Here is a 26,021-nt window from a genome sequence, read left to right as displayed (position 1 = left end):
CTCTGCCTGTTGGCACTCCTCACTAGGATTTCATCTTTTAAAATATAAAGCTCTGGGGCTGGATCAGTAGCACAATGGGTAGGGCGTTTGCCTTGCACGCGGCCAACCCGGGTTCGATTCCCAGCATCCCATATGGTCCCCTGAGCACCACCAGGAGTAATTCCTGAGTGCAGAGCCAGGAGTATCCCCTGTGCATCACCGGGTGTGACCAAAAAAGCATAAATAAATAAATAAAGCTCTTTGTTTTATTGCTTTTTATTGGAAGGGGCCAGTGGGCCACACCCAGCAGTGCTCAGAGCCTGCTTCTGGCTCTGAGCGTGGGCTTAATCCTGCTGCTGTCTGGGAACCAAGGAGTGCTGGGGGCTGACCCTCGGGTGGCAGGCCCAGCCAGCTCTCAGTCTTGCTTCTTTATATTCTGTTCTTTAGATAATGCTTTTTTTTCACATCTTTTGCTTAATTTTTGTTGTTTCATTTATTTCTTCTGAAAATTTGGTTATTCCCTTTATTCTATTCCCTTTTGGTTTTCTGCGTTCTTTTTTTCAGCTGCTGTCACGGTAAGGCCACCACAGCTCGAGTTCCCCCATCATCGGAAGGGTCAGTGGCGTCCTGGCTCTGAGGAACGCAGCTGAGCTCGGAACGGTTCCTGGCACTCGCTGCTCGCCGCTCTGATCCCGTCCTGACCCAGCGGCCGCTGAGAAGCCCATTGTTTAGTCTGAGGTTTTTCTGGTTTTCTTTTTGTGGCCGAGTTCTAATCTGATAGCATTGTGATCAGAAGAAATTCTTGGTGTGATTTTAATCCTCAGAAGCTGATTGATACTTGTTTTGTGTCCGAGCGTGTGGTTTATTCTTCAAAATGTTGCACGTGTGCTTGGAAGCCTCTGAGTCGCTCATTTGGTGAGAAATGCTCTCAATGTGTCAGAGGGCGCGGCCGGCAGGCTCTTGCTTCCGGACCATTCTGTTTGGTTGTTCTGTCCATTGTCACCAGTGGGTGTGAAATGCCCCACGATCGCCTACTTCTGCCCATCCTGCTATCCTTGATGTACCACCTTTAGGTCTGTGTGACTCAGTGACTGGAAACTCTTGTTGCCTCAGACCCTTATTCCGTACCTGTTGTCTGTACCATGCGTGGCTGCCTGTGACCGGGCCCTGTGGGACTGCTCGCCAGCCTTGGACCCTGAGCTGATGCTTATTTTGAAAGCCCTGTCTGCTGGTGCAGCCAACAACGCCCCTTGCTCTTGCTATGTGCTCACACTCAGCCTGTTAACCGGGGGCTCAGCCCTGCATGACCGAAAGGCACGTATTCCTTCATTTTCACTCCTTGTTTTCAAAAGCATTCTCTTAATTTCAGTCGTTCCTTGGCTCTCTCCTATTTCTGCCGCCCAAAAGCCATCTTTCGAAAATCATAATAGATATGACCGAATGCTTCTTTCTCCTAGTTTTCTCCTTTCTCGAACTTCTCGTTGAGGTGCTTTACCAAATCAGGTGCTTTACCAAATCTCTGCCATGTGTCCACGAATTGGTTTCTCTCTGGAGTCCCTAGGAGGTGGGTGTTGTTTCTCCTGAGTTCCCGCCCCTGAGGTGCCCCCCGTTGCCCATGGGTCTCTTCTACTTGTTGCTTGCATGCATCCGGCTCTGCACACCCCCACCCCCGCCCCCTCCAACTAGCTGCATCTTCTGTGTATGGCAAAGCCCCACGGCTGGACTCTCGGATGAGCTATCAGCACGGTCTGTCTGTTATTCTGCTCGAGGCATCCTGACAAGCCGTTGGCAGCCCCTGTTGCCGTGTCTCCCTGGCCCCACGTGATGCAGCCACTCTCCCTCCCACCAGCAGCTCTGCCGCCCGCAGGGGGTTGGGAAAGCCCTGCTTCCCGTCACCTATGCAGAGCTGTGTGGTCTCACCACGTGGGCTTCGGGCAGGACCGTGAGGATCCTTCCGGGTTCTGGAGCACCTGCCAACCGGGCACAGTGGGGGCATGTCGGGAACCGCAGCCACCGTCCTCCGAGGCCTTCCATTTGGGGACACGGCTAAGTCTCTCTGAGCTGATGCAGGCAGATCCAGCCTGCAGACTCCACCCCAGAGACAGGCGGGCAAGCAAAGTGCACATTCTCCAGTGCTCCCAGTGGCTGTGGTGCCGTGGAGTTCACATGGGGGTGGACGTTATCCCCAGCCCAGCTGCTGAGTGAGCTTAGTTCCTTTTCTGTCCCCACATTTTAACTTGCGTGTGCCTTTGTTAGTTTTTTGAGTTTTAAATCATAGCTTCTTGGGGTCAGAGAGATAGTACAGTAGGGAGGGTGTCTGCCTTGCACGAGTCTAACCTGAGTTCGATCCCTGGCACCCCATATGGTCCCCTGAGCATTGCTGGTGGGGCTCCTCTGCCAGAATCGCGGCCTCTTCCTCTTTGAGCCTGTTCTGCTGTTGAGCTCCGTGGAGCAGGGCTGGGGCAGCCCCGTCCCCCCACTGACAGGTCCCCCATGCACTGAGATCATTTGGTTGTTTTGGACATGGAGCCACTGAGGGAAACCATCCAGAAAGCACAAGAAGAGAACTGTGCATGACCCTGGCGCTTCTCTGGGCCCCATCAGTCCCTGGGGTCACCCTTGCACACCTTCACACATGAATTTTCTCTGTCACATATGCCACTTTCTCTCGCCCAGAGCCTGCTCGCACTTGCTGTCTCCTGCTTTGAGCATTTCCAGTGCCCCTGGCAGTAGGGCGCCGTTTCTTGGGGTAAATGTCACTTCTGCCAGTTCCAGGCCAGGCATGAGGGGCTCCGAGTGTGGTTCTGCTTGTCTAGGGCCAGTGCCCTGGAGATTCAAGCAGTGGCATTTGTGATTGTGACCGAGAGAGTGTGTGTGCATGAATATGTGTGTGTATGCGTCTGTCTCTATGTGTATGCATATGTCACCATGTGTGAATGTGTGTGCATGTGTGTGTCTCTATGTGTACATGTGTATGTCTCTATGCACGTCTGTGCATGTGTGCATCTGCGTGTGTGTGTGCATGTGTGTGTTCCAGCCTGTTGTTGGGGGGATCTGTCTCCTTTAGACAGTTTCCTAGAAGTGGGGTCACTAGGCCGGAATGCAGCGGGGGTTGTTAACCATGGGCCAGAGCCCCTCAGCCGGGGCTCACAGCCTTCCCACGCTGCCTCTGGAAGCAGTGCCCTATCAAGATTTTCCATTTCTGTCCATCTGATAGGTTGAGAAAGATGGCATCTCGGTTTCACTCTGGCGGGAATGGATGACAATCTCTCTGGAGATCAGGGGCTATTTTTACATGCCACTTCCTGAACCGTCTGTCCAGATCTTCGGTCTGTTTTTCTTTGGCCATTTTGGGCCCCGACTCCCTTGGTTTTTTTTTTAGTTTTGGGGGCACACCCGGCTGTGCTCAGGGGTCATTTCCTCACAGGCGCAGGGGGACCATCTGGGATGCCGGGAATTGAACCCGGGTCTGCCTTGAGCAAAGCAGGCGCCCTCCCCGCTGTGCCACGGCTCAGGCCTCCGGCCTCCCTTGCTTTCTAAGCTCTGGTCTCCACCATCGCTGCTGGCCTCTGCGGGAGTGGGTGCTGCCACACTTCTCTTCCTCTCGTTGATGTCTTTTGATCCGGCCTAGAGGCTCTTTCAGTGCAAAGATTTGAATTTTTCTCTCCTGGTGTTCAGTTATGTCAAGGAAGTACCCACCCACTTACATTTTCACATTTTTACTAGGAATGGTTGATAAATTCTTGGAGGTGATCATATGTTTCCTCTTAAACCTGCTCGTATCGGGAAATACTCTGAATTCCTGCATCAGTTTTCATAACTAACACTGATCCTTTACTTTCATGCGAACTTTTCATTAAGTTTATATATGGATGTTACAATTGCTTATAAAAATATCTGAAAGATTTCCTTTGTCTTCTGGACTCTGGAGTTCTATCTGTAAGTTGAAGCCTGCCCGTTCAGAGGCGCTTTGCAGAATTCCTTTGTGTAACCTCTGAGATACGGCGCTGCCTCGCAGGCTGACCCGTGCAGTCTCCTGGGGCCCTATGGAAGGGGCTTTGCAGTTCTGCTCAGACCAATGGTACGTTGAGTACATTTTGCAGGAACTCTCCTCCACAACTTTCTCTTATCACTTTACTGCTGGCCCATCCCCAATTCTCCTTAAATTAAATAGTACCGAGTCTCACTTATTTGTTTTTTTTCAAATAACCGTGGTTTTGAGCTTCTTAGGTGCCACTTAATGGGCTCTGCCCTGTTAGTGTCTGTTTCCGCCTTGTCATTCCTGGCCATGTGCTCTCTGATGCGTCCCTCCCTCCCTCCTTGGATTGGTAATAAGGGTAGTTTCACTTTGATGGATCACTTGAGCACCATAAATGTTTGCTCAAGAGAAAGGATTTTCTGTCTTGTGTAGTGTTCCCCGCGTGGCCACTTTGGGCTTCAGTGGCTCAGGTGTCCCTGCATTGGGGAGTGGCCAGAGGTCAGGCGTGGTTCCGTGGCTCTTTCTTATTTGCACACTGTGTGCTTGGCCACCGTTGGAGGTGGTGTTCTCCTTTCACAGGTTCCTGACATGGCTCTCCTGGGGTCCCAGGGATCTCCTGCTGCATGCCCACTATTTCAGTCTCTCCATTTTAGACAGCTCGCATTTCTAACTCTGCAGAGTCGGACTTCCTTTTTGCTTCTTGTTGTTGTTTTGGGGCCATTTCCGGCCATGCTCAGGGGTTCCTTCCTGGCTCTGCTCTCAGGAATTACTCCTGGCAGGCTTGGGGGGCCATATCGGGTGCTGGGGATTGAACTCAGGTAGTGTTGCCTGCATGCACAGTAAACGCCCTCCCCGCCGTGCTGGGGCTCTAGCCCCGAGTCAGGTTTACTTTCGTGGCAATTTGCACATGCTTTCCTTTGGACGGGCGTGGGTTTCCTTGGGGGTGATAAGCGTGGGGGTGTGCAGGGCTAGCTCCTTCATGCTGCATTCACGCCTGGAGGATGTCATGTGGATCTTGCCTGTCTTCTCGCTAGGCCACTGGACGGTTTGGCATTTAGTCATTCAGTCTTCATGTTGCATTTGTGAGTTCCTTTGAATTCCTTCTTTTGCTGGGTTCACACTCCCCTTTTCTGATATTTGTATTTGTCTATATTTTCTCGTGTTCAGTTTTTCATTCTACCTTGTGAGAATCACAATGTTTGGGGTGGGAGCAGGTAGGTAGGTACGGGGTGGGGGGGCACTTACCTTGTGTGCACCCAACCAGGGTTCAATCCCTGACTGGTATGCTAGATGGTCTCCTGACATAGCCAGGAGTCAGCCCTGAGCATCACCAGGTGTGACCCCAACACAAACAACAATCTCAGCATCATGATGTTTGTCCAGGGTTCAGCCAGCCCACGGGCCTGCCTTTGTCTGGATAGATCTAGTGTGTTCAGCTCACGGGCTGTGCTCACTCCATCTGCTTGTGGCCTCTCGAGGCTTCACTGATTGCTGGGACCATGTGTGGGACATTCTGTAACAGGCAGCCCCTGGGCAGCGATGGCTTGAGGGTCCTTGGTGTCTTCTCCTTTCATTTCTGAAAAATACTATTCCCTGCTTTCCTTTACCTCCTTTTTTGTCCCCCCCCCCCATTTTGTTTTGTTCCTTGATTTCTATAGTTATTATTCTGCTGCCACTGTAATTCCCTCACTTTTGTAAGTGGGACCCTTTTCTTGCCCACATTCATGAGGATATCTTTATTTTGAAAGTCTGGATTTTCCCACAGGGGCCCTTTCAACCTTAGAGTGAGATTTCATGATACCCGTTGACTTTTTCTTAGATTTTCTTTGTTTTGCAATGCTGAGGGTCAAACCAGGGCCTCGCACACGCAGGCACATGCTCTCATGGGGCCCCCCTCAGGCCTAGATAGGATTTTAAATACTATCCCTATTTATCCCTATTTCCCCCCTTCGGAGACCCCCCCAACCCCATGAAGGTGGGGCCTCCCTTACAGATCTTAGGTTTCAGCCCAGGAGGTGGGAGTTTTTATTTGTCCCCTGGTCCCACGCCCCCTTCCCATCTACCCTGGGTTCGAGCACTTGTTCCTCCTGTATTATCTTATTTCGGGCCCACATCTGTCTTGACCATTTGGTGACCGATGCGAGGTATTTGCTGTTGCCAAATGCCAAGGCTCTTGGATGCGGGGAGAGGCTTCAGATGCCTCCTTCTGCTATGGCCGCTGGGTGGAGAGCTGGCCTGCAGTGTGTCCCCCATTCCCTTTTGATGATTTCCTTCAGGTGAGCACTGTCAGAGGCTCCTGTGTGCTCAGTGGTCTAGGTCCAGGCCCAGGCTACCCTGAATGGGCTGCTCTTCCTGACACTCCCCTACAGGTGCCACCGTCAGGGGCCATGGGCCAGGGAGCTGGCCTGTCCAGTTTCACTTCTGGTCTGTGGGATCCCTGACTTTCCCCTTTCCAAGCAGACGTCTTTCCTGAGCTGGTCCCGAAGCTGACCTCCAAGGCCGTGAGGGCGCTGCACGTAGTCTGCAAGTGTGCTGCAATTAGGCTCTCACAGGTGCTGGGGTGTGGGCTAGTGGGTTAGTTAAGCCCAGGGTGAGACACCTGTGGTACTTGTGAGCATCAGCAGCTGAGGACACTTGCTAGCAGCACGTTCTCATTCTCTCTGAGACTTCTCCCAGGGGTCGGCTTTGAGCACTCCAGGGCCCATGTCTGAAATGAGCGGATACTGACCTAACAGATCAGCCACTTTATCGGATTATTCCAAGGCACTTCGTGCCTCAGTGGACGTGACCATGGAGTGCCACATCCAAAGTCATGAAGACAGACTTCAGATCTTCCCGATTTGGGTATTTTTTGGTGCCTGACCCATTTCGAGATGGGTGTGGGGCACGGCAGGAGGGGGCGCAGTGGACAGGACTCTTGCCTTGCACATGGTCAACCTGGATCCTGGAGCACAGAGCCACGAGTAAACCTTGAGCACCATCAGGTGTGTCCCCCTGCCACACACACACAAAGAAACTCCCCCAATTTAAAGGCCGTGGCCACTCCTTGAGATCAGGTGAGCGGCAGAGTTCTAATCCCTGGCTTCTCTCCCTCACCCTGCCAGCACTGCTTCCAGCTCTGAGTCTGGGTAAGTCTGGGAGCCGAGAATTTTGTTCTTCTGATGTTTTTCACCATTTCAGGCCTTTTGTAAGTCCGTAAGGGATATGGACTCGCCCTTCCTACTGCTGCAGTAGAATGTTTAGGATTGCCATTTTAGGCATAAGCTGTTTCCTCGCTCTGTGGCTATCAATACTGTCTCCCACTTCATAAACAAGGGGGAAGCGATGCTCCTCTTCTCCAGGTCTTTAGTTCGCTGCTGAGTTTCCAGAGGCCCCTCAAGCCCCTACCCTGTAGATCTTTCTCTTCTAGCAAACAGTGTCTGGTAGTTTCAGGTATGGAAGTCGTGCCCGTCTCTGGTTAAATTCATTCTTCTGGATATTCATGTAAATGCAGTTTTCCTTCTCAGGCTGTTCATTGCTAAGATATAAAAACAAAATGATTTCTGAGTGTTGGCAGTGCCCTAAACTCTCTAGTTTATTAGATCCGACTGTGTTTCTCTGTGGGTGTTTTGCTTTCTGCAGAGCAGATGTTCTGGAGTTTTCTACACAGAAGATCATGTCATCAGTGAATAGACCTTTGCCTCTTCCTCTTTCAGTTTTAATGCTTCTTATTTACTTAATTGGGATGGCTACAACTTCCAGCACCTTGCTGAAAATCAACAATGAAATGGGCATTCTTACCCATTTCCGCCTGTCAGGGGAAGTGTCCAAGTGTCGAGTATGTGACTGGTCGGCTCTACAGAAACCCTTATCCTGAGGAAGTTTTCGTTTCCTAATTTTCTGAGTATTTTTGATCCGGAGTCACTCCTATCCAAAGTCTCGAAGTCTGTCCAGTGCTCTTCTCTTTTTCAATGTAGGATGGTTCTGCCAATGCTTCTCCCACGGGCCAGCTCCCCTGCCTGGTCACAGCATACAATAATCCTTCCCATCCCTTAACTGGGTCTGCCGGCCAGGGTTTCTGCATTGAGGAGGGATATTGTCACTCGTGTCTCTGCCTGAGGTCATTCCCGCCTCATGGAATGGATTCCCAAGTGTTGCCTCGCCTCTGGGTTTTTCCCGTGTTGGCATTTAAGAGGTAAAGGCCCTCCTGTTGATCGTCGATTTGCTCGAGCGGGCCCAGTAACGTCTCCATTGGAGACTTTGTTGTTACTGTGTCTGGCATATCAAATACTCTCGGTAGCTTGCCGGGCTCTCCGAGAGGGGCGGAGGAATTGAACTTGGGTCGGCCATGTTGGCCGCTTGTAAGGCGAACGCCCTATCTCTGTGCTATCGCTCCAGCCCAACTGGGGTGGATGTTGCTCAGTCACAGGAGAGCAGCAACCCTGAGCTTCTCTTCATCAGATTTCTGATCACGACTTCACTCTGTTACTTGTTTTAAGTCTGTCCAGAATTTCAGATCGTCCTTTTCCCTTAAATTACTGCAGAAGTTATTTCTGAATGTCGGCTGTAATGTCCAGACTTTCCTGTGTGATGGTTTATTTGCATCTTCTCTATTTTTCTGCCATTTTAGCTAAAGGCTCATCAATTTGACTTTCCCCCAAAGGGGAGATGGGTGGTTTTGTTGATTTCATTATTCTCAATTCTCTACTACTTCCCTCCTTCTCATGTTAATTTTTTTGGTACATTTTTGATTGTTTACTTTTTCTTTAGCTGTAACTTAGCTCGTTGGTAATATTCCTTAGGGGGGAGGTTGGGCCACTCCTGGTGCTTCTTCGGAGTCCGTGTGTTGCTGAGATCTGTGTTGGCCGCACCTAAGGCACACACTTTGGCCCTGTGTTATCGCTCGAAACCTGCTGTTTCTCTTTGAATATAGGAATTTGTGCTGATTACTGCCTTTCCGAGCATGGCTTTCCTCGTGGCCCCTGAGTTCTGGCGTCTTGTTTCATTGTCTTTGTCTGTCCGCATCGCCTTCCTTCCTGGTGATGTCTTTCCTGATTCCTTCCTCGCTTCAGCGCTTCTCAGCCCCGTTATTTGTTGGCTTCCAGGCTCCTGCCCATCAGGCTCTTGTCTCATTTCTCTTCTGTCACCCGACATTCATTGGAGAAGAAGCTTGTGTGCTTGTGGGTGTGTACTGCAGGCATTGGCCCTGGCGGCCCATGCTGGTCAGTCTCACGTCAGCCCACAGGTGGCCCGAAGTTTGGTGTAAGCATGCAGGTGGCTGTGCTCACCGGGGTCCGGTGTAAGTCCCAGGGCGGGCTGTGCCTGTTGGGGGTCGGCTGTAGGCCACACCTTCCCGACACCTGCTCATGCCAAGTGTGCAGCAGTGGAGCCTCTGACTGTGGCCATTGGAACTTGGCATAACTTTTCACTCTTCCTCCAATTTGTTTGTAAACTTGACTTCAGACATTTGAAATATACGTGTACTTCCCTCTCCTGGCATTAGTGTGCCCAGTCAAGGTCCCCGTGGTTATTGTTTGAATCAAATATCATTTTTAATGCTTTCATTTTCATCCCCTGGTGGCCTTGGATATAATATCATGTGGACAAATAGATATTATATAAGGGGGAGCTTAAACTCTATCTGCTGACCTGTCCTTTGACCAGGTGATTTAATCCATTTACATTTCGGGTAGCTGTCGGTGCGGATGGCCTTTGACATGTGTTTCCGGTGGGAATGTCCCTCTCAGGGTCACTTCCTTTTTCACTGCGTTCTTTATGAGCGCTGACTGCTGTTTGGGATGCTCTCAGCTTTGACTCTCCTTAATTGTCCTCTGTAAACCTTGAAGGTGTGTCCCTGACTGTCACCATTGTGGCTTCAGACTTAGAAGAATCAAGTGGGGGCTGCTGGGAAGGGGCGTCTCTCACGCCCAGAAGCACCGGCTCCTGTCTAACCACGCACTGGTGTTGGGACTGTCATGAATTACAGCTGGGTGACATGGCGTATGGCTGGCTTTAACGATCACAACAGAATTGAGACAAGTCGAAAACAAAAGGAATCAGCACGCTGACTTTCTTGCGTAGGCAGCGGCTGCCCTTGGGATTCATTCTTTCTCAGTGTGATTGTATTATTAATATCATTTTGGTTTGGGGCACATCCAGTGCCCAGGGATCATGTTGTGGGGGGGGGGGGGCTCAGGAGACCATGGAGGGTCTCAGAGATCACACTGGAACCAGTAGCTCGTGAAGCATACTCCACCCCCTCCCAGTATTCACACTTTTTCATTCCCACATCCTGAAGAACTCTGCGTCTCCCAGAGGGCTGGTTCCTCTCGGCATGCTCTCAGGCTTTTGTTTTGGGGCTACCCGGGTGACGCTAAGGCTTCCTCCTGGCTCTGAACTCAGGAACTACTCCCGGCAGTGCACAGGGACATGGGGTCGGCGAGGCCAGGCCAGTGCTCTCCTGCTGTCCACCTGCCCCCGCCCCAGTGGGTTCCCAGTTTGGGGGCAAAGGAGAACATCTTAACGGAACCGTGTGCCTGGGAGCCTTTTCCTGCTGAGTTCCTGATCTCCAGACTCCAGCCTCTGCTTTAGACCCGAGAGTGTCGTCGATCCTCCAGGTGCCACCATGCTGCTCTATTCTCCCCCTTTCTGGAATTGTCTTTCGACCATTTGATGTAGCTTTTTCTCAATGCTCCACTTCTAGATGCGTGGCCTTTCCTGGCCGTGCTCAATGGTGTTCCACCTTCCTCAGGGGCTGCCCTGGCTTTTGTTAGTTCTTCCCGTTATCCAACCTGGAGAATTTTAGTTACCCATCTTCAAGCTCAAAAATCTCATTGTTTTTCCTTACCACAACATGGTGATGGATCCACTAGTGAGGTTTTCTTTTTTTTTTTTAAAGTCATTATGCTTTTCCGTTCCAGAATTTAATTTCTTTTCTAATTCCCTGTTTGCTAATACTTTCGTGTCCTGGTTTCCGTTGCTGCTCTGCGTCTTGGAGAGCGCCAACTCTGCTTCCTTAGTGATGTCTCCTCTGAGTTTTCTTCTGTGGATGTTCTAAACTATCTTGTTTCATGAGATGCTTGATCATTTTTATTAAACATTTAGTTTTTTTGAGTCAGTGCACATCGCCTTCTTCCCCCTGAACCATGTGGCTACTCCTGATTCCTGTTCGTGAGAGCTGAAATCCTGACCCATTTAGTCTGTCTGCACCATTTTCCTTGAGTGCTGGGAATCAGGGGCGCAAGGGAAACACCCCAGGCTCCCAAGGCCAAGGAGTGCTCGAGAAGCCTGGGACCCTGGGCCGGGCCCTTATCAGCCTGCCTGAGGTGTGGTGGAGGTGCCTGAGGTGAAGTCTCTGCCCTTGGCTTTTCATCTGTGCATCTCGGCCAGGCATGCCCTTGGCTGTATCAGCTCCTGGAGCACTCATCACGTGAGCAGGCTCCTTTTGAGTGGCCTCATTTTCTCTGCATGGCCCTGTAGCTGTCCTTCCCCTTGGAGGTCTGGCCTCCTGGACTTATTTTTGCTTTGACTCCTAGCAGGCAATGTGGTGCTCTGGGATCACTCCTGGCGGTGTCGGGGATTGAGCTGGGGCAGCAGCGTCTGGGGCCAGTGCCTTAACCCGTCTTCTTTTCCCTTCATTCACTTTTTAATTTCCAGAATCCTCTTTGCGGTAGCCATGCTGGGGGGGAGGGGTCACTGCCTTCAGCCACGGCCCTCACGGATGTCACACACAGGCTTCTGGTGTTTGTGCACTCAGCTGTGGCACTCCCAGGACTCATGTGTCCTTGTGGTGGGCTCCGTTCATGTTGGGGTCCCACCCCATCACCCTGGCCCGTGGCACCGGAAGTCCCCTCCTTGGGGTTGTGGCAGCCCTTGGGCCACAGGCCTTATCCTTGCCAGGTAGCTGCTAGAGCGTTTCCCCCGGGGGGACACAACAGGGGACTAGAAGGGCCCCCTGCTAGGCGAGGGGGGCACAGAGGGAGGTTGGGAGCACTGCTCTAATGTGGGATGCTCCTATGAGTCCCTCTCCCACCCCCCTCTCCTGGCGTGGCTGCTGTTCCAACAAGAGGGGAGCCCCTGAGCCCACCCTCCCATAGCAGGCCACCACGGGGGCCCCGAATTCCTGGAAAACTCCACTCCACTCCCTGCATGCCCAGGGCTCCCTAGGGAATAGCGGCCGCGCTGGGCTGAGGATGGGTCCCCTGATGCAGCCCTGCCCTGGCCCGTTTTGAGTGACCATTTCCTGGTTGGTATGCAGAGGCTTCTGTGCTATGCTGGAGGCCTGAAGCCTGGAGCTGGGGGTCCCTCATGCCCCTGCCTGTGGCCCCTGAGCATGGAGCAGTGGCTGAGAGAGGCGCTTCAGCCCCCCGGGACCCCTTCATTCCTTCACCTCGTGTTATTTCCCCCCCCCGGGGGGGGGGCTGGAGTGTGGAGGCGAATGGGGCTGGGTGCTGGCGTCCGTGAGGGCCATTCTGGGGGCTTTCCACTGGCGCCTCTCATCTGTCTTGTCTTGGCCAGGGTCCCTAGCACTGTAGAGAGCTGCCTGCTGGGTCCCCAGCAGCACCTGGCCCAGGGGTCTGGTTCTGAGTCACCGACTGACCCTGCGGGGGTTTCTCACGCCCGAGTTGGTCAGCCCAGAGCTGCCCACAGGCCCTGCTCGAGGGGAGTGTTTGGGGCCGGCTGGGCACCGTGAGGGCCTGGGGCAGGGTCTCATCTCCGTCACACCTCCTCATCCTGGTGCTTGCAGACGCCTCACACTCAGGGAACATCAACCAGCTCCCCACCTCCCCCTCTCCTGCCCCACAGGGCCCAGGTGGGGATGGGCTGCCTGGTTCTGAGGCGCTGCCGAGGGCGTGGAGGCCTGCACTGGGGGGCGCCCTTGGGGCTGGGGTGCTGCAGATGTGTGCTGCGGTGGCCAGGGCCGGCCGGATGCTGGGGAGTCTGCAACTCATTTCCCCGGCCAACATTCTGTGAGCATCTGCGGCCCCGCAAGCCTGACTGCTTTGATTAGCATGTGGGGCTCAGCGCGGGCACGGCCGGCCGCCTTGCGATGGAGGTGGCGAGCGCTTCATTAGATGAAAAACATTTTTCTCTTCCTCTGTAATTTTGCCTTGAAAAGCAAAGTCACTTGGGGGGGGGGGGATGTTTGTTCTCTTCATCCGAGGCCTCCAGAAAACTTTCCCACCTCTCCCGAGACTCAGTTGGGGGGCTTGGCTTGGAGCTACCCCCCCAAGGCCCAGGGACGCTGGCAGGGGTCTGCAGCACCCGTCACTTCTGGGGTGCCTACTGCATGCTTGTTGGGGGTCTTCAGGGCTCAGGAGGGGCGGAAACATCCCCCCAGTTTTAGGGGCCCCTGCCCGGAGTTTGGGGGTACAGTGTCTGGCTTCTGCCCCACTGCTTAGACTTCCCCTGGAAGGGCTGGAGACCTCGGGGGCATCATGTCTCCTGTGGCGGGTCCCCACCGCCAGGCGGGCCTCAGCCCCAAGTCGGTCACACACATTCCGGGAAAGAAATTTCTTGCTGACAAAGGATGGAGCCCCGGATGGGACGTGATTCGGCTCGCACATCTGGGCCCAGCTGTTACAGGCACAGCTGAGCCCCCCCCCCCCCGGGGGGGGCGCCCTCACTGAGGCCCATTGTGCGCGCCCACCTGCCGTGGTCCTTCTCCCGCACCCCTCAGCAAGCCCCTCCCGTGGGCCCCAGAGGAGTCCAGGGGGGCAGAGGGGCGGCCCCCGAGGCTCCGCCAGGCCCGGCAAAAACAACAGGTGCTCAGGCAAGGTACTGCCCGGGCGGAACTGGGCCAGCTGTGCCCGCGGCCTGGCAGCTGCCGTGGGAATGGCACGGCCGTCCTGCCTGCACGCACAGGTGGTCGCGGCTGGCCTGGCTCAGGGTCTGCGCGCCGGGCCCGGGCAGCTGGCACCAGCGGGGCCCCTGCCCAGCCATGTCACACAGCGCTGGCTGCGCCACAGCTGTCCGGATGCCCCGGGGAGGGGCCGTGGCCACTCTGCCAGATGGGGGAGGGGGGCTTCACCTCAGGCAGGGCTGGGTGGCCCAGACCTGGAGGCCAGACGCTCCCCCACCCGCTCCGCCTCCGGGGAGCCATCCCGGCTTTGTTCGGGACTCGAGTTACACCTGGGGGATTGGGGGGATTTTCCTCAGTCACGACAGGGGGACCCAGGTCCTGGGAAACTCACGGGTGGCAGGAGGTGAGGGGGGTGCCCTTCTGACTTGGGGCCCCCAGCCCCCGGCGCCGTCTCTCTGAACCCACCAACTCCCGAAGCAGATCCACTGGCCCCATGACGGGGGCATGGGAAAGAGTGCAGACAAGTTCTTGGGGGGCCCAGAACGCCTTTCCCACATGGGGGGAGGGGAGGTGGGGAGCCCCAGCACAGGGCCTCACACCCAGGAGGGGCTGTTGGGGCTGTGGGTGGGAGGACAAGGCCCCATGCTGCATACAGCCCCTAACTTGGCGACGTGCCGTCCTGGGAGAGAGGAGGATGAAGAACAGGGACCTGCCAGGCTGCACCCCCATTCCACACCGTACCCCCCATAGCTCTCAAGAGGGGCCAGGCAGACACTGGGTCGCGGGGAACAGGCAGGGTGAGGCTGTGCCGACCCGCCACCCCAGCGCTCCCGTTTTCCTAGAAAACAAAACTGGTTTCGGCTGTGTGGAGCACGTGACCCCAGATCCGGCCGGATTCCGGCCCAGATTCCACCAAGTCCCGGCCCACGTCCCGGCCCGGCCAGATCCCGCAGGCTCACAGTGCAGGGGTGACCAGATCTGGTGCCCGCCTGCCCGAGGGTCATGGACCCCTCTGCACCCCGGCGGCCCCCACGCTTGGTTCTCCCCTCCCGGGGCTGTCAGAGTGACCCGTGGGGCTCTCAGGACAGGACACTTGCCCCAAGCCCCTGCCCGTGGGGACACTGCGCCAGCTGGGCCCCAGCCCCCAGCCCCGAGCTCAGCTCAGCTCTCAGGCGCCTGACCCGGCAGTGACCGGAGCGGGGGGCAGGAGGCGGCTCCCCCCGGGGGCCCCGGGCAGGCCAAGGCAGACACAGGAGACTTCTGACCGGGAAAACAAAGGCAGTGCAGAGCCCCCGCGCCGCGCCCTCCCACGGGCCCGCGCCTTTCCCAGGACCAAGCCCAAACGCACGCATTCTTCTCTGGCAGGTGCAGCCTCACCGATGCGCACATTTTAATTTCCTAAAACCCCGGGGCCACGCCTTGCCGGGGTCAGAGGGCCGCCCGCGCCGAGAGGGGCGAGGAGCCGGGCTGTGCAGACACCCCGCGGCCCTTCCCCCTCGCAGCGCGGGTGATGCAGACGGAAAAATATGCATTTGTGTTCTTTTTCCCTTCCTCCCTTTTTCTTTCTTTTTCTTTTTTTTTTTTCCTTTCTCGAAAGAACATTTGGATCCTGGATGAGGTTTCAGCTCTGTCGCTTGACAAGTGGATAATGTAACGCAGGGCACTTGAATCCCAGCCGCGGCGCTCCACGGGGGCGGCCGGTGCGCGGGCCGCATTCTTCGGGGCTTACCGGGCCCCTTCCCCGCGCAGCGCGCGCAGCCCTCCACGCTGGCCCGCGAGCAGCTGCGCCTAAGTCATGTCTGTGCCGTTTCCTGTGGGGGCCCGCCCCCCGTCCCCTGGCCGGGCGCCCCCCGGGCTGATTTACACTCCTTCAGCTACCTTTCCCAGGACACCTCTGGGAACGTGATTGTCTGCTGGCGGCCAGGTTGGCCCGTCCTTCCCTCCTTCCCCGAGGCCACGTTGGCCTCTTCTCTCTGGCCCCGGGCTTCATTTTCAGGGAGTTGAACGAACTGGCCTGGATTGGTGGCTCTAAAGTTCTAGAAACATCCTTGCAGAAAGCCCAAGGTCAGGGAAGGCGAGCCTCGTGTCCCTGGAACTCTGGCCCGTGGTCTGAGATTGTGCAGGCCACATCCATGCCAGCCACATCTGGACGCTGCCCCTGGGTCCCTGCTGAGCCCACCAACATCCCGTCATCAACCCTCGTCTCAGTGGACCCACTTCCCACCACAGTCACACACGGGTGTGGGGCTGTGATTTTGGGGAAGGCCAGGCTGAGCCTCTGGATGGTCGTTCACTCCCTAGAATTCCTGGCACCGAGTTCCCTTTGCCGCTGTCCCTCCGGCCCAAGTGCAGGGGTCCACCTCCTGGAGGACACAGTCCCTTCTCGGTGCATGTGCATGGGCCAGAACCAGTACATGCAACTGTGTGTGTGTGTGGGGGGGGGGGGTAGGGGCAGAACTGGCACATGTGAGTGTGCCTGGGCAGGACCACTACCCGAGTGCGTGTGGAACACACCTGCCCTGGCCTGAGCAGGATCCCGGAGGCCCGCTGCTGCTTGGGGGATTCACCTCTAATTTTAGCGCCCCTGCTCCGTGGTGTGGCCCCGTGGCAGGAATCCCAGCTGGGTCCTGCCGGGCCTCTCTCGCCCTCATTCTTTCTGTACCATTTGGAATTCTTCCCTAACAAAGATCGGCTTCCTCCAATTATGTGGCCGGCCCCTCGCATGGACACAGGAATCTTTTTCTGAGCGGTGAGCAAGCAGTTTGCGGCTGAGAACGCCGACTCGGGCGCTGGACCCGGGGTTCCCGGGGCAGTTCCTGTGCCCTTCTGACGTGCCCCCATCCTCTGCGCTGATTTATTTTTGAGCATTTCCTTCCTTTTGAGTACCAGACAATACCTCAGGCTCATCTTGTATTTTCCCCACGCCGGCCACTGCGGCCCCAGCCTCTGACGGAGAAGCAGCGCATTGCGCGGGGCCGGGCGGACACCGCGGGTCGTGCCTGGCTATTTCCAGAGCCTCGAGGCCCCAGGAGGAAGTACACGCAGATGCGCGGCCTGAGCAGGCCCACGTAGCCCCGCGGATCCTGGCCGCGCCCTGCGGGTGTGTGTTCCCGGGGCCTGGCCAGGGGCATCACGGCCCAGGCCACCCCTCCTGCAGGCTCATTTTCAAGTTTGCAGTAAGAGACTCTGAAACGCAGCCAGTCCTGTGGGTCTGGATGAATGTCCAGCTCGCAGTCCCCACTGCAATCCCGAACATTCCCCCCGGCGGCCCCCTTGAAGTCACAGTCCTGTCGCACCCCCAGCCCACCCTGCCCACTGGCCACTTCGGGGTTGTCCTATGCCCTGTTGTTCTTGTCTCGTCCAGCAGGCCTGAGTGGACCCACAGGGTCTGTCCTCTGCACCTCGCTTCTTCCATGGCTCTGAGAAATGCATGTAGATTTGTCCCCGTGGTCGTGGGAATCAGGAATTTGGGGGGCTTTGCTCGGTGGGGCTCCCGGGGTCACCCTGAGCTTCTTGGCCCATTGCAGTCCGGGCCCTGGTGAGGCAGCTGCTTCCGCCGTTTCTGTGGGGGAGGCTGAAGGGGCATGTGCAGAACTTGCTCTGGGGATGGAGCTGCTCGTCCGTGAGAAGCTGCAGGGTGATCCCGCCAGGTCCCCAGTGTGAGGCCTCGGAGAAGGTGCCCATCGCTCCCTGCGACTCCCAGCCCAGAGCGGTGCCGCTCCCTCTTCCCAAGCTTCTTTTGTTCTTTGTTTGGGGCCACACCTGGTGGTGCTCAGGGCTGGGGGACCTTGTGCTGTGCTGAGAATCAAAGCCGGGCTGGACGCATGCAAGCAAATGCCAGCCTGACGCGGTGTCTGGGCTTTCTCCTCCCGGTCAGCCCAGCACCTTGGGGGGCAGGCCATACCCATGGCGCCCCAGCTGGGCTCACGCCTGGCCCAGGAGTGCTGGGTTGACCCCAGGCAGGCCACACGCAAGGTCAGCATCTTCTGCCTAACCCCCAGCACCATGGCAGCACCATGGTCCATCATGGAGGCCCTTGGCCATGCTCTGTCCCCGAAGGGCCAGGCCACCTGTGGCCACTGCTACGCGGGTCCAGCTGCGCCCCTGGCCGGAGCCCCCATCTGCTGCCCTCCCCTTCCAGACCCCGCTGTGTTCTCAAACGGAAACCCCATTCCAGGCCCCAGGCCCTTGGTGTTGCCCTCACGCCACTTCACAGGTGGTTGTACCGGTCGCCCTTGGGTCCCCGCAGCCAGGCGTGATTCAAACGGACATGGCGAGTGGGGCGTCACACCCCTGGCGTCACGAATCACAAATGCGAGAGGTGGCTTCAGAAAGACCCTCAGGGAAGCAGGCGGGGGCTTAGGTGACCAGACAGATATCCCATGCCTCCGCCACGGATGGAGAGTGACAGACAAGGACAGCCTTGGTGGGCGGCAGGGGGGACAGTATTTGGTCTCCCCCCAGCTTCCCGCTGCAGCCACATCCTGGGAAAAGTCTAGGAACTCCGATGAGGACCAAGGGAGTGTCCCCGATTCCCTCACGGCCAGGGGGCTCAGAGAGATGGGATGTGTGTGCGTGTGGATGGATGTGTATTTGTGTGTGTGTGTGTGCACGGAAGTGTGCACTGTGTGCTTGTGTGTGCACATGGGGGCCATCACCATCTTCTCTGCATCCTGGCTGAGCCGTCACAGAGCCTGCGTGTCCCCCACAGCCCTGGCCAGGTCCACCCCGCAAGTGCCAAGTCCACATGAGCCGCCTGCACATGGCTGAGGGCCCCACAGCCACGAGAGGGGTGCGGGGGCTCTTCCGCTCAGCGTGAGCCGTCGGGGGGTCTGGGGCGCCCCGGGGTCTCCCTGGAGGTGTGCGCAGGGAGCAGCCCTGAACTTGGGGAGCGGGGGGGGGGGGGCGGGCTGGGCTGTGTGTCTGTCTCTCCCCGCCGTCTCGGCCGAGCGGGGGTGCTGACCGCGCCCCTCCCCCACAGTCAGGAAAATCCCCACCCTGCTGGAGGTGACCTCGGCCCCGTTCCTGCGCAGCAGCAGCTTTGCCGAGGACTTGGACCTGGAGGGGGAGACGCTGCTGACCCCCATCACCCACGTGTCACAGTGAGTGCCGCACGCGACGTGGGGACGGGCGGGGGCTGGGGCCTTTCCCTGGCCGGGGGAACCCGATCCTCCTGTTTTGACTTATGGAAAACCAGACCGATCATTTTCCACTTGTTTTCCTGCTCCGAGTGTCTCAGATTGTTTTTCTCTCCCCCCCAAAAGAGAGACTTTGTTTTCTGACATTTCCCCATGGAGGCCGCCCCGTCTGCAGGTGGAGGGGAAGGCCTGCTTCCCGCCCTTCCTCTGGGCCACCCGGGCGCAGCTGGCCGGCCGCTTCCCGGCTCTTCTGCCCAGGGGCCGCGGTTGGGGGCCGGGATGGGTGCAGAGGCGTCGCGGGCAGAGCTGTCGCTGTGCTGGAAACCCCCTCGCCCCGGGCCTGGGCTGCATGAACAGTTGGGACAGACGGTCGCCCGGGCACCGCCACGGCTTGGCCTTCAGGACTGTTTCCTGAGACCCCCTAACTGAGCCCTGGTGGGCTTCAAACCCCAGTGGTGCTCCCTCACTGAGGCCACGGCCCCACACGGCACAGGCCGGACACAGCATGGCTGGAGAGAGGTGCCCACACCCTCAGCCGCCCTCCTCGGCCTGGGGGCCCGGTGTCCCATCCCTCCCGCCCCTCTCTGGTAGTCGGGCCTGTGCGGCGGGTTAGGGGCCAGGGTGGGGCCTTCCCCTGGAGCCTGGGACCCTCTCGGGCCCACCCAGAAGGGCAGGGGGAGGGGGCCGAGGGGGTCTGCTGTGGTGGGGGCCTGGGGCCATGGAGCGCCTGAGCAGGACTCAGGAGGCTGACCTGGGTGCAGGCATGGGGTCCGCCCTCTCCAGCAGGCAGGGGCTCTCCGAGAGGGGCTGGCTGGTATGTGGGGCTGGGGCGTGCTGGAGGGGCCCGGGACCCCCGTGCTCCCCTGGGGTGTGGGGGGTGGGGGGTGCTGGCGGGAGGCCATTTCTGGGAACGCTCAGCTCAGCATCACGCTGGGTCCCCGCCAGTCTCCAGACGCGAAGAAGAACCCGCCAGTTCTGCATCCCTGCGCCCCCCGCTCCCCCGGCCCTGCCGGGGAGGTGAGGTAACCGCAGCCTTGAGGCTGGGCGAAGGCCCCGTTTCTGGGGCCTGCTGGCCACTGCTTGGGGGCGGCGTGATGGGGGGAGGGTGTGGGCTCCGTTGTGGGGGCACGCAGTGTGGCCTCCGCAGGACACAGGAGGCCACATGTGTTGTGTGGACAGTTCAGGGGCGCCCAGGCCTCAAGGGCCAGTGCCAGGCCCAAGCTGCAAGTGGACCCGGCTCTGACACCAATTCCCATCTCTCCCCATGCAGCCCTCGGGCCTTGGTGGGAACGAGGCGGCTCTTTCTGGGGCTGCGTCAGGGGGAGAAGGAGGGTCAGCCTGGCATGTCCTGGCAGCCCCCGTGAAGCCGCCCGGCCTTGACCAGACTCACAGCAGGCTCAGGCGCACAGAGAGATGGTCCCAAAATGGAGGCGGGGGCGCCTCAGGGCACCCTCTCCTGGGGTCTCGGGGTCCATCGTGACCTCCGACGCTGGCCCAGCTGGGACACTAGGGTGGGAGAGGCCATTGCGGCTTCCAAATGGACGGGACTCGAGGCCCTACAGCGGGTCCCCCACGCCAGGGGCCACCTCTCCAGTTCCGCTGTTGCCCCCAGAGTTTGTGTTCCTGCTGGGGGAGGCATGGCCCGCGGCCGACGGCCCCCCGTGTATGTCCACCCGAGACTCTATGGTGGGCCCCAGGGGGTGCGGGGCCCTGACTGCGTCCCCTGCCAGCCAGCGCAGCCACGTGACCCGCCCATAGTGTGTCTAACGGACGCAGAGGGAAGAGGGGCCCACCAGACCCTGCCGGCCTGTCCCCACCACCCATGGCCCAGAGCAGCCCCTGCCCCGGCCACTGGCTGGCCACGCAGGCAGACTCCCCCAACACTGTCGCCCTGACGCGCGGGGGCTGGTCACACGCTGCCCCTTGCATGTCTGTCCCTGCGTTCTGAGGTGAGATGCTCCATGGGGCCCCTGGCGAGCACACGCCCTGCATGCCGTGCTCCTGGGCTGTGGAGGTGCTGCTGGCCTGTCCACTCCGCCCCCGACCTGCCCCACCAGCCCACACATAGTGGAGGCCAAGGGGCATCTGTTCCTCCATGAGGACCTTCATTCAGGTCCGTGTGCTCCCGAGTCCAGGCCCATGTCCCCCCACGTCCGGGCCCCGCCTCCCCCCCATGTCCAGGCCCATGTCCCCCCTCGTGTCTGAGCCTGTGCCTACCCCCCTCACCCCCCACTTCAGGGTCACACACACGACCCTTCCCGGCAGGCACAGACAAGGCCGCACAGGGTGGGGCTGGCCGAAAGTGCTGTGAGCTTGGTTCTGCAGCCTCGGGGGGCTGGTGGTCTACAGCCTGAGCAGGGACAGAGTGGCCCCCACGGGGGCAGCAGGCCTGCGAGGCCCAGTCCCAAGCTGCCCGGCTCCCCGGCTCGGCCTGGCGGACAGAGGGTGCCCGCGGCCTTTCCAGAGAGGCCTCGTGTGGTCCTGCGCTAGCCCGGGGACAGGAAGGGGGAGCCGGGGCGGAGGTGATGGTGGGCGGTGAGGGGCTGTGGGGTCCAGCAGCGGGCTGGACCCCCAGTGCGAGCGTGCGGTGGGGGGGGCGCGGGTTTCCGGCTGCTTGGGGCCGAGGTAGCCCTCGCTCAGGTGGGGGTCTGGCCGCTGTGGGGCCGCGGGGCCACCCAGTGTGGGCTCGGGAGGGGAAGGAATGCGGCTGGGGCCGGGTGTGGCCGGCGAGGCTGCAGCCAAGTGTGGGTTTTTCTTGGGGCCCGCGGGCGCGAGCAGGAGACCCCTCTCCCGCCCACACACTGGGCCTTTCTTCAGCGGGCGCCCGGGGACCGGAGGCCCAGGACACCCCTGCAAACCCAAATTCCATCCACTCCTGGCACAGGGCGGCTTCCTGTGGGGGGAAGGGGCGCGTGTCCACGCGGGCGGGCGTCTGTGTGAGTCTCTGTGTGCGTGTGGATACATGTGTGCGTGTGCGTGCCCACGTGTGTGTGTCTGTCCATGCGTGCTCGGGGGCCGGCAGAGGCCCGAGTGGGGAAACGGGGTGTTTGATGGGACGCAGAGGGCAGCCCCGGTACTGCCCAGCCCTGGACGGTAAGGGGGCCCCGGAGCTCAGGGCACCCGGCCTGTGGACCGGCCCCACAGGCTGTCCCCCTCGGTGGACAGACCCACCTTTGAATTCAAGAGCCAGAACATTCTGCAAATACTTCAGCAGGCTGGCGGGGCCTTAACCCTGTCTGACGTGCGAGTTCTTCCTCGTGTCGTTAACTCTTTCACGCCGGAGCCCGGAGCCCCTCAGCTCTGCCTCAGGAAACTCGCCACCCTGGTGGGCAGAGCTGGCGGGCACCGGGCCCTGTGCCCCGCCTGCCACTCTGGGCTGTCTCCTTTTGTTCCTTCTCAAGGCCATTTTAGAAATGAGGGTCCCCCTGCCTTGCCCCTCCAGAGCGCAGCTTAACCAGGACATTTACGTGGATGCTGAACGGTGTAAGAGGTCATTTTGGAGGGCGCTTGTCTTTTCTGTTTTGGGCCCACACCCGGCTGTGCTCAGGGCTGACTCCTGGCTCTGCACCAGGGTCCCTCCTGGGGGGTTCAGCAGACCCTCTGCACTGCTGGCGACACACGTGGGGTACTCGGCCCCCTGGGCTGTCCCACCCCAGCAGGTCAGGGTTAGTATCCGTGTGGGGCGTGTGCATGTGTGTGTTTACATGTTTTGTGGACCCTAGGGGGCTATACGGAGGCGGAAGAGCATATCCTGGGGACTCAGCACAAGCCGGAAAGGACGGCTCCTGGGGCTGCACGCGGCGGCCTTGGTCAGTGCCGGGAGACTCCGACCCTCCGGGCAGCGCTGGGCTGGTGTGCGCCCGTCTGCGGCGGCCCGCCCCGCCCCCACCCTGGTGCAGTGACATGGAGCAAGGACAAGGTCCTGTCGGCAGACGGGGAGCGCGGCCTGAGCCATGGGTGGGGACAAAGCCCAGCAGGAAGGGCTCAGGGGCCTGCGGCCAGGCTGGGCCTCTCCAAGGACGGTCCAGCTCGGATGCAGGTCGGGGTGCCTTTGAAGTCGGGTTTCGGTTCCGCTGCCATGGGCGCCCTTCGGGAGCGAGTGTCCAGGCGAGACTCTGGGCCCGTCCACAGCGAGCGAGCTGCCGCGGTTCTCCTCTCCTGGGGCGGGCCGGGACTGGACGCTGGCGCTGGACTTGGTGTCTCTCGGCCGGTTGCTGCCTCCAGGTCTGAGGGCCGGTTTGGGGAGATGCGCCGTTCGCTTCCCGCAGCTGTTTCCTCACTACCGAATTCCTCTTGGCCTGTGGCGCTTCCGTGGCAGCTTGACCATCTCGTCCCGCGTCGCTTTGGTGTCTTGCTCGGAGTCTAGTTGATGTCAGTGCCAGGGAGAGCCTGGGGCCTCCGAGGTGCGGGGTGGGCACTGTGGTGGTCTGGGGGGGCTCGCCGCCTATGCTGTTGTAGGGAGGGCTCAGGGCTCGCTCCTGGTGGGGGGCCGAGGATGGAACCTGACCCAACAGTGTACTATGACCCAGGTCCCGTCGCAGCTGCAAGCAGAGCTGGGGAGCAGCAGGAGAACATCTCCTGGGGTGCAGTGACCAAGGGGTGTGGGGAACAGGAGAAAATCTCCTGGGGTGCAGTGACCACGGGGCGTGGGGGTCATCATAGGTGACTACCCTGTAGGCCCTGGAAGGTCCCGGCAGGTCAGCCGGGATCCCTGCAGTGACACTGTGATGCGCAAATGAGCCAACGAGTGAAGGGGTATCTGTACACAGGCCAGAGAGGTGCGGGACCCCTATCATCACTCCCCCGAGGGGCCGGGTCTCCCCTCCTCCGTCCAGGCCCCCGTTACAGGCTCCCCGGAATCGGCCCCATCCTAGGGCCTCCTGTGGCTGCCGTGGGGGCTGAGCTCTGGCTGGACAGAGCAGGAATCGCACATGACCAATTGGGCCATTTCCTGTTCCACCGGGCCCATTACTGCTGAGGAGCAGCAGAGCGCATGACCACGCTCTCCGTGACACAGTTCCTGTGGCCTGGGGTGCGTCTCAGCAGGAGAGCTGGGGAGCCCGAGCCCCCGCTGCCACTGCCCCCGACATGCACCTTCACAGGAGACCTGCTTCTCCCACCACAACATTCCAGAAGTTTCCTAGCTGATCTCTCCATTTCTTCCTCCCCGCCCCCCACTGCTCAGGGACACTGGAGAACAGGCACAGAGAACTTCTCAGTGACTCCGACAAAGCCCATTCTTGGCGGCCTGGAGAGGAAGACAGGGCCGGCCACGGTGCCCGCTGCCCCCAGCCACCCTCCTTTCAGCCCCTAGAAGCACCCACGAGGGCACCTGTGACCGAGGGACAGTTGCCAGGTCAAGGAAATGGTCACAGAACCAAAGAGGACAGACACGGAGCTGAAGGGACAGTTGTGTGACTGAGGGAACATCAGAGAGCTGAGGGGGACACTCAGAGAGCTGTAGGGGTAGTCACGAAGCCGAGGGGACAGTCAAGGGGCCAAAGGGACAGTGAGAGCTGAGGGATCGTCACAGAGTTGAGGGGACAGTCGCGATCCTGAGACAGGAGAGGCTACTCAGGAGACACCTGGCCAAGGCCCTCCTGGGGGGAAGGTCCAGCTGCCGCGGGGTCCCCTCCTCCTAGCCAGCACAGCACACGCCAGGACACACACACAGCACACAGCACACGTCGCGACACACACATGCCATGCACACACAGCACGCACCAGGACTCACACATACCACATGCACACAGCACACAGCACACGCCGGGACACGCACATGCCACACGCACACAGCACATAGCACACGCCGGGACACGCACACGGGGCGGCAGTGTGAGCACGGTGCCGCTCTAGGCGGGCTCGGGAGCCCTTTGCCAGCAGCCTGGGGGCTCCCAGTGTCCGGGTCGTGAGGGGACGAGGCACGTCTGCCATGGGGGCAGTGTCTGTGTCGGGTGCGGGCCCTGGAGCAGCCGTGCCAACCCCCAAGCAGGGACTCCCGGTGGCCTGATGGGGGCTCGGGACACCCGGCTCAGGGGCCCCACCAGGACCCTCTTCTCGGGCCGCTCACGAGGACGCGTCCTGCTCTGCCCTGAGAAGGGGCCGGGGCCGTGTCTGCTCCCACGTTTCCTGGGGCTGACGGATGGACACACGGGTGGAAGGGGGCTGAGGCAGCCGGGATTTGGAGCGACCTGCTGAGCGCGGGGCATGGGCCGGGATTCGGGGCATGGGGCTGGTGTTTGCTGCAGCCCTGAGCAGGGGGAGGGGAGAGCCCAGCTGGGTGAGGCCGAGAGCCACCCCCCATTCCCCGGGGCCCACCCAAGGCCGTTTCCAGCCCAAGGGCTGCTCTCTGCGGGGGATTTTCCATCTCAGGAGCTTGTGAAATCACCGGCAAGGACGAGGCCGCCCCCAGGAGTCGCCCCCTCCCACACGGGCAGGGCGGCTAGCGCCAAGGAGGGGAGGCCTCGCGGGGATGAGCCGCAGGGTGTCTGTGGGTGCCCCCCCCAGCCCAGCAGCCCCTGCCTGCCCCTCGGCTCCTGGGGTAGCCCCTGCCACCCCCACCCCCGTCCTGGCAGCTGCCGGACCAGCTCCTCCATCTGTGCGGCCCCTCCTGGCAAAGTGCGTCCAGTGCCCTGCGGCAGCCCCCCGGGAAGGGGGCGGTTTGCAGCCTGCCCCAGCAACCCTGAGTGTCACAGGCTCTGCCACCCTTTCTCTCTACACCCCTCCTGGCCCTGGGCATCACAGGCACTCCTGGGGGCACATTCATACATGACCCGCACCCGGGCCGCCCTCTGCCCCCTCAGTGCCTGACGCTGTGCCACACGTGTCCTGCCGGGCCTCCCCGCGGGGCAGGGCCTGTATGAGCGGCGGGCAGCGAAGGCCGGGCAGAGCTGTCGCCCACTCGGCCGTACCCTGGCAGTGCCACCAGCAGTGTCAGTGTGTGAAGGGAGGGGAGGGCGGAGCGACAGTCACAGCCCCTGGACGAGCTCACATGTCCTCACATGCATGCACACGCACCACACCCCCAGGTGCACACACACGCGCGCATGTATACACAGTCACACACACACACACACACACAACCCTGTGCATGGCCGTCCTTGGCATACACAGACACACCCCCGTGCATGGCTGTCCTTGACAT

At 59.4% G+C, this 26,021-nt stretch overlaps 1 protein-coding gene across 1 annotated transcript in view; it reads left to right on the top strand.

The window, feature by feature from the left end:
• Window positions 1-26,021, top strand: part of KCNQ1 (potassium voltage-gated channel subfamily Q member 1) — a 177,562-nt gene that overhangs the window by 68,659 nt on the left and 82,882 nt on the right. The window contains exon 12 of the mRNA XM_056131593.1: window positions 18,721-18,841. Coding sequence (XP_055987568.1) covers window positions 18,721-18,841 — 121 coding nt within the window. The remainder of the gene's footprint in view (window positions 1-18,720; window positions 18,842-26,021) is intronic.

This window comes from Sorex fumeus, unplaced genomic scaffold (assembly GCF_029834395.1).
Source record: "Sorex fumeus unplaced genomic scaffold, SorFum_2.1 ptg000093l, whole genome shotgun sequence".
Classification (NCBI taxonomy): Eukaryota; Metazoa; Chordata; class Mammalia; order Eulipotyphla; family Soricidae; genus Sorex; species Sorex fumeus.
This window is presented reverse-complemented; position numbering and strand designations above follow the sequence as displayed.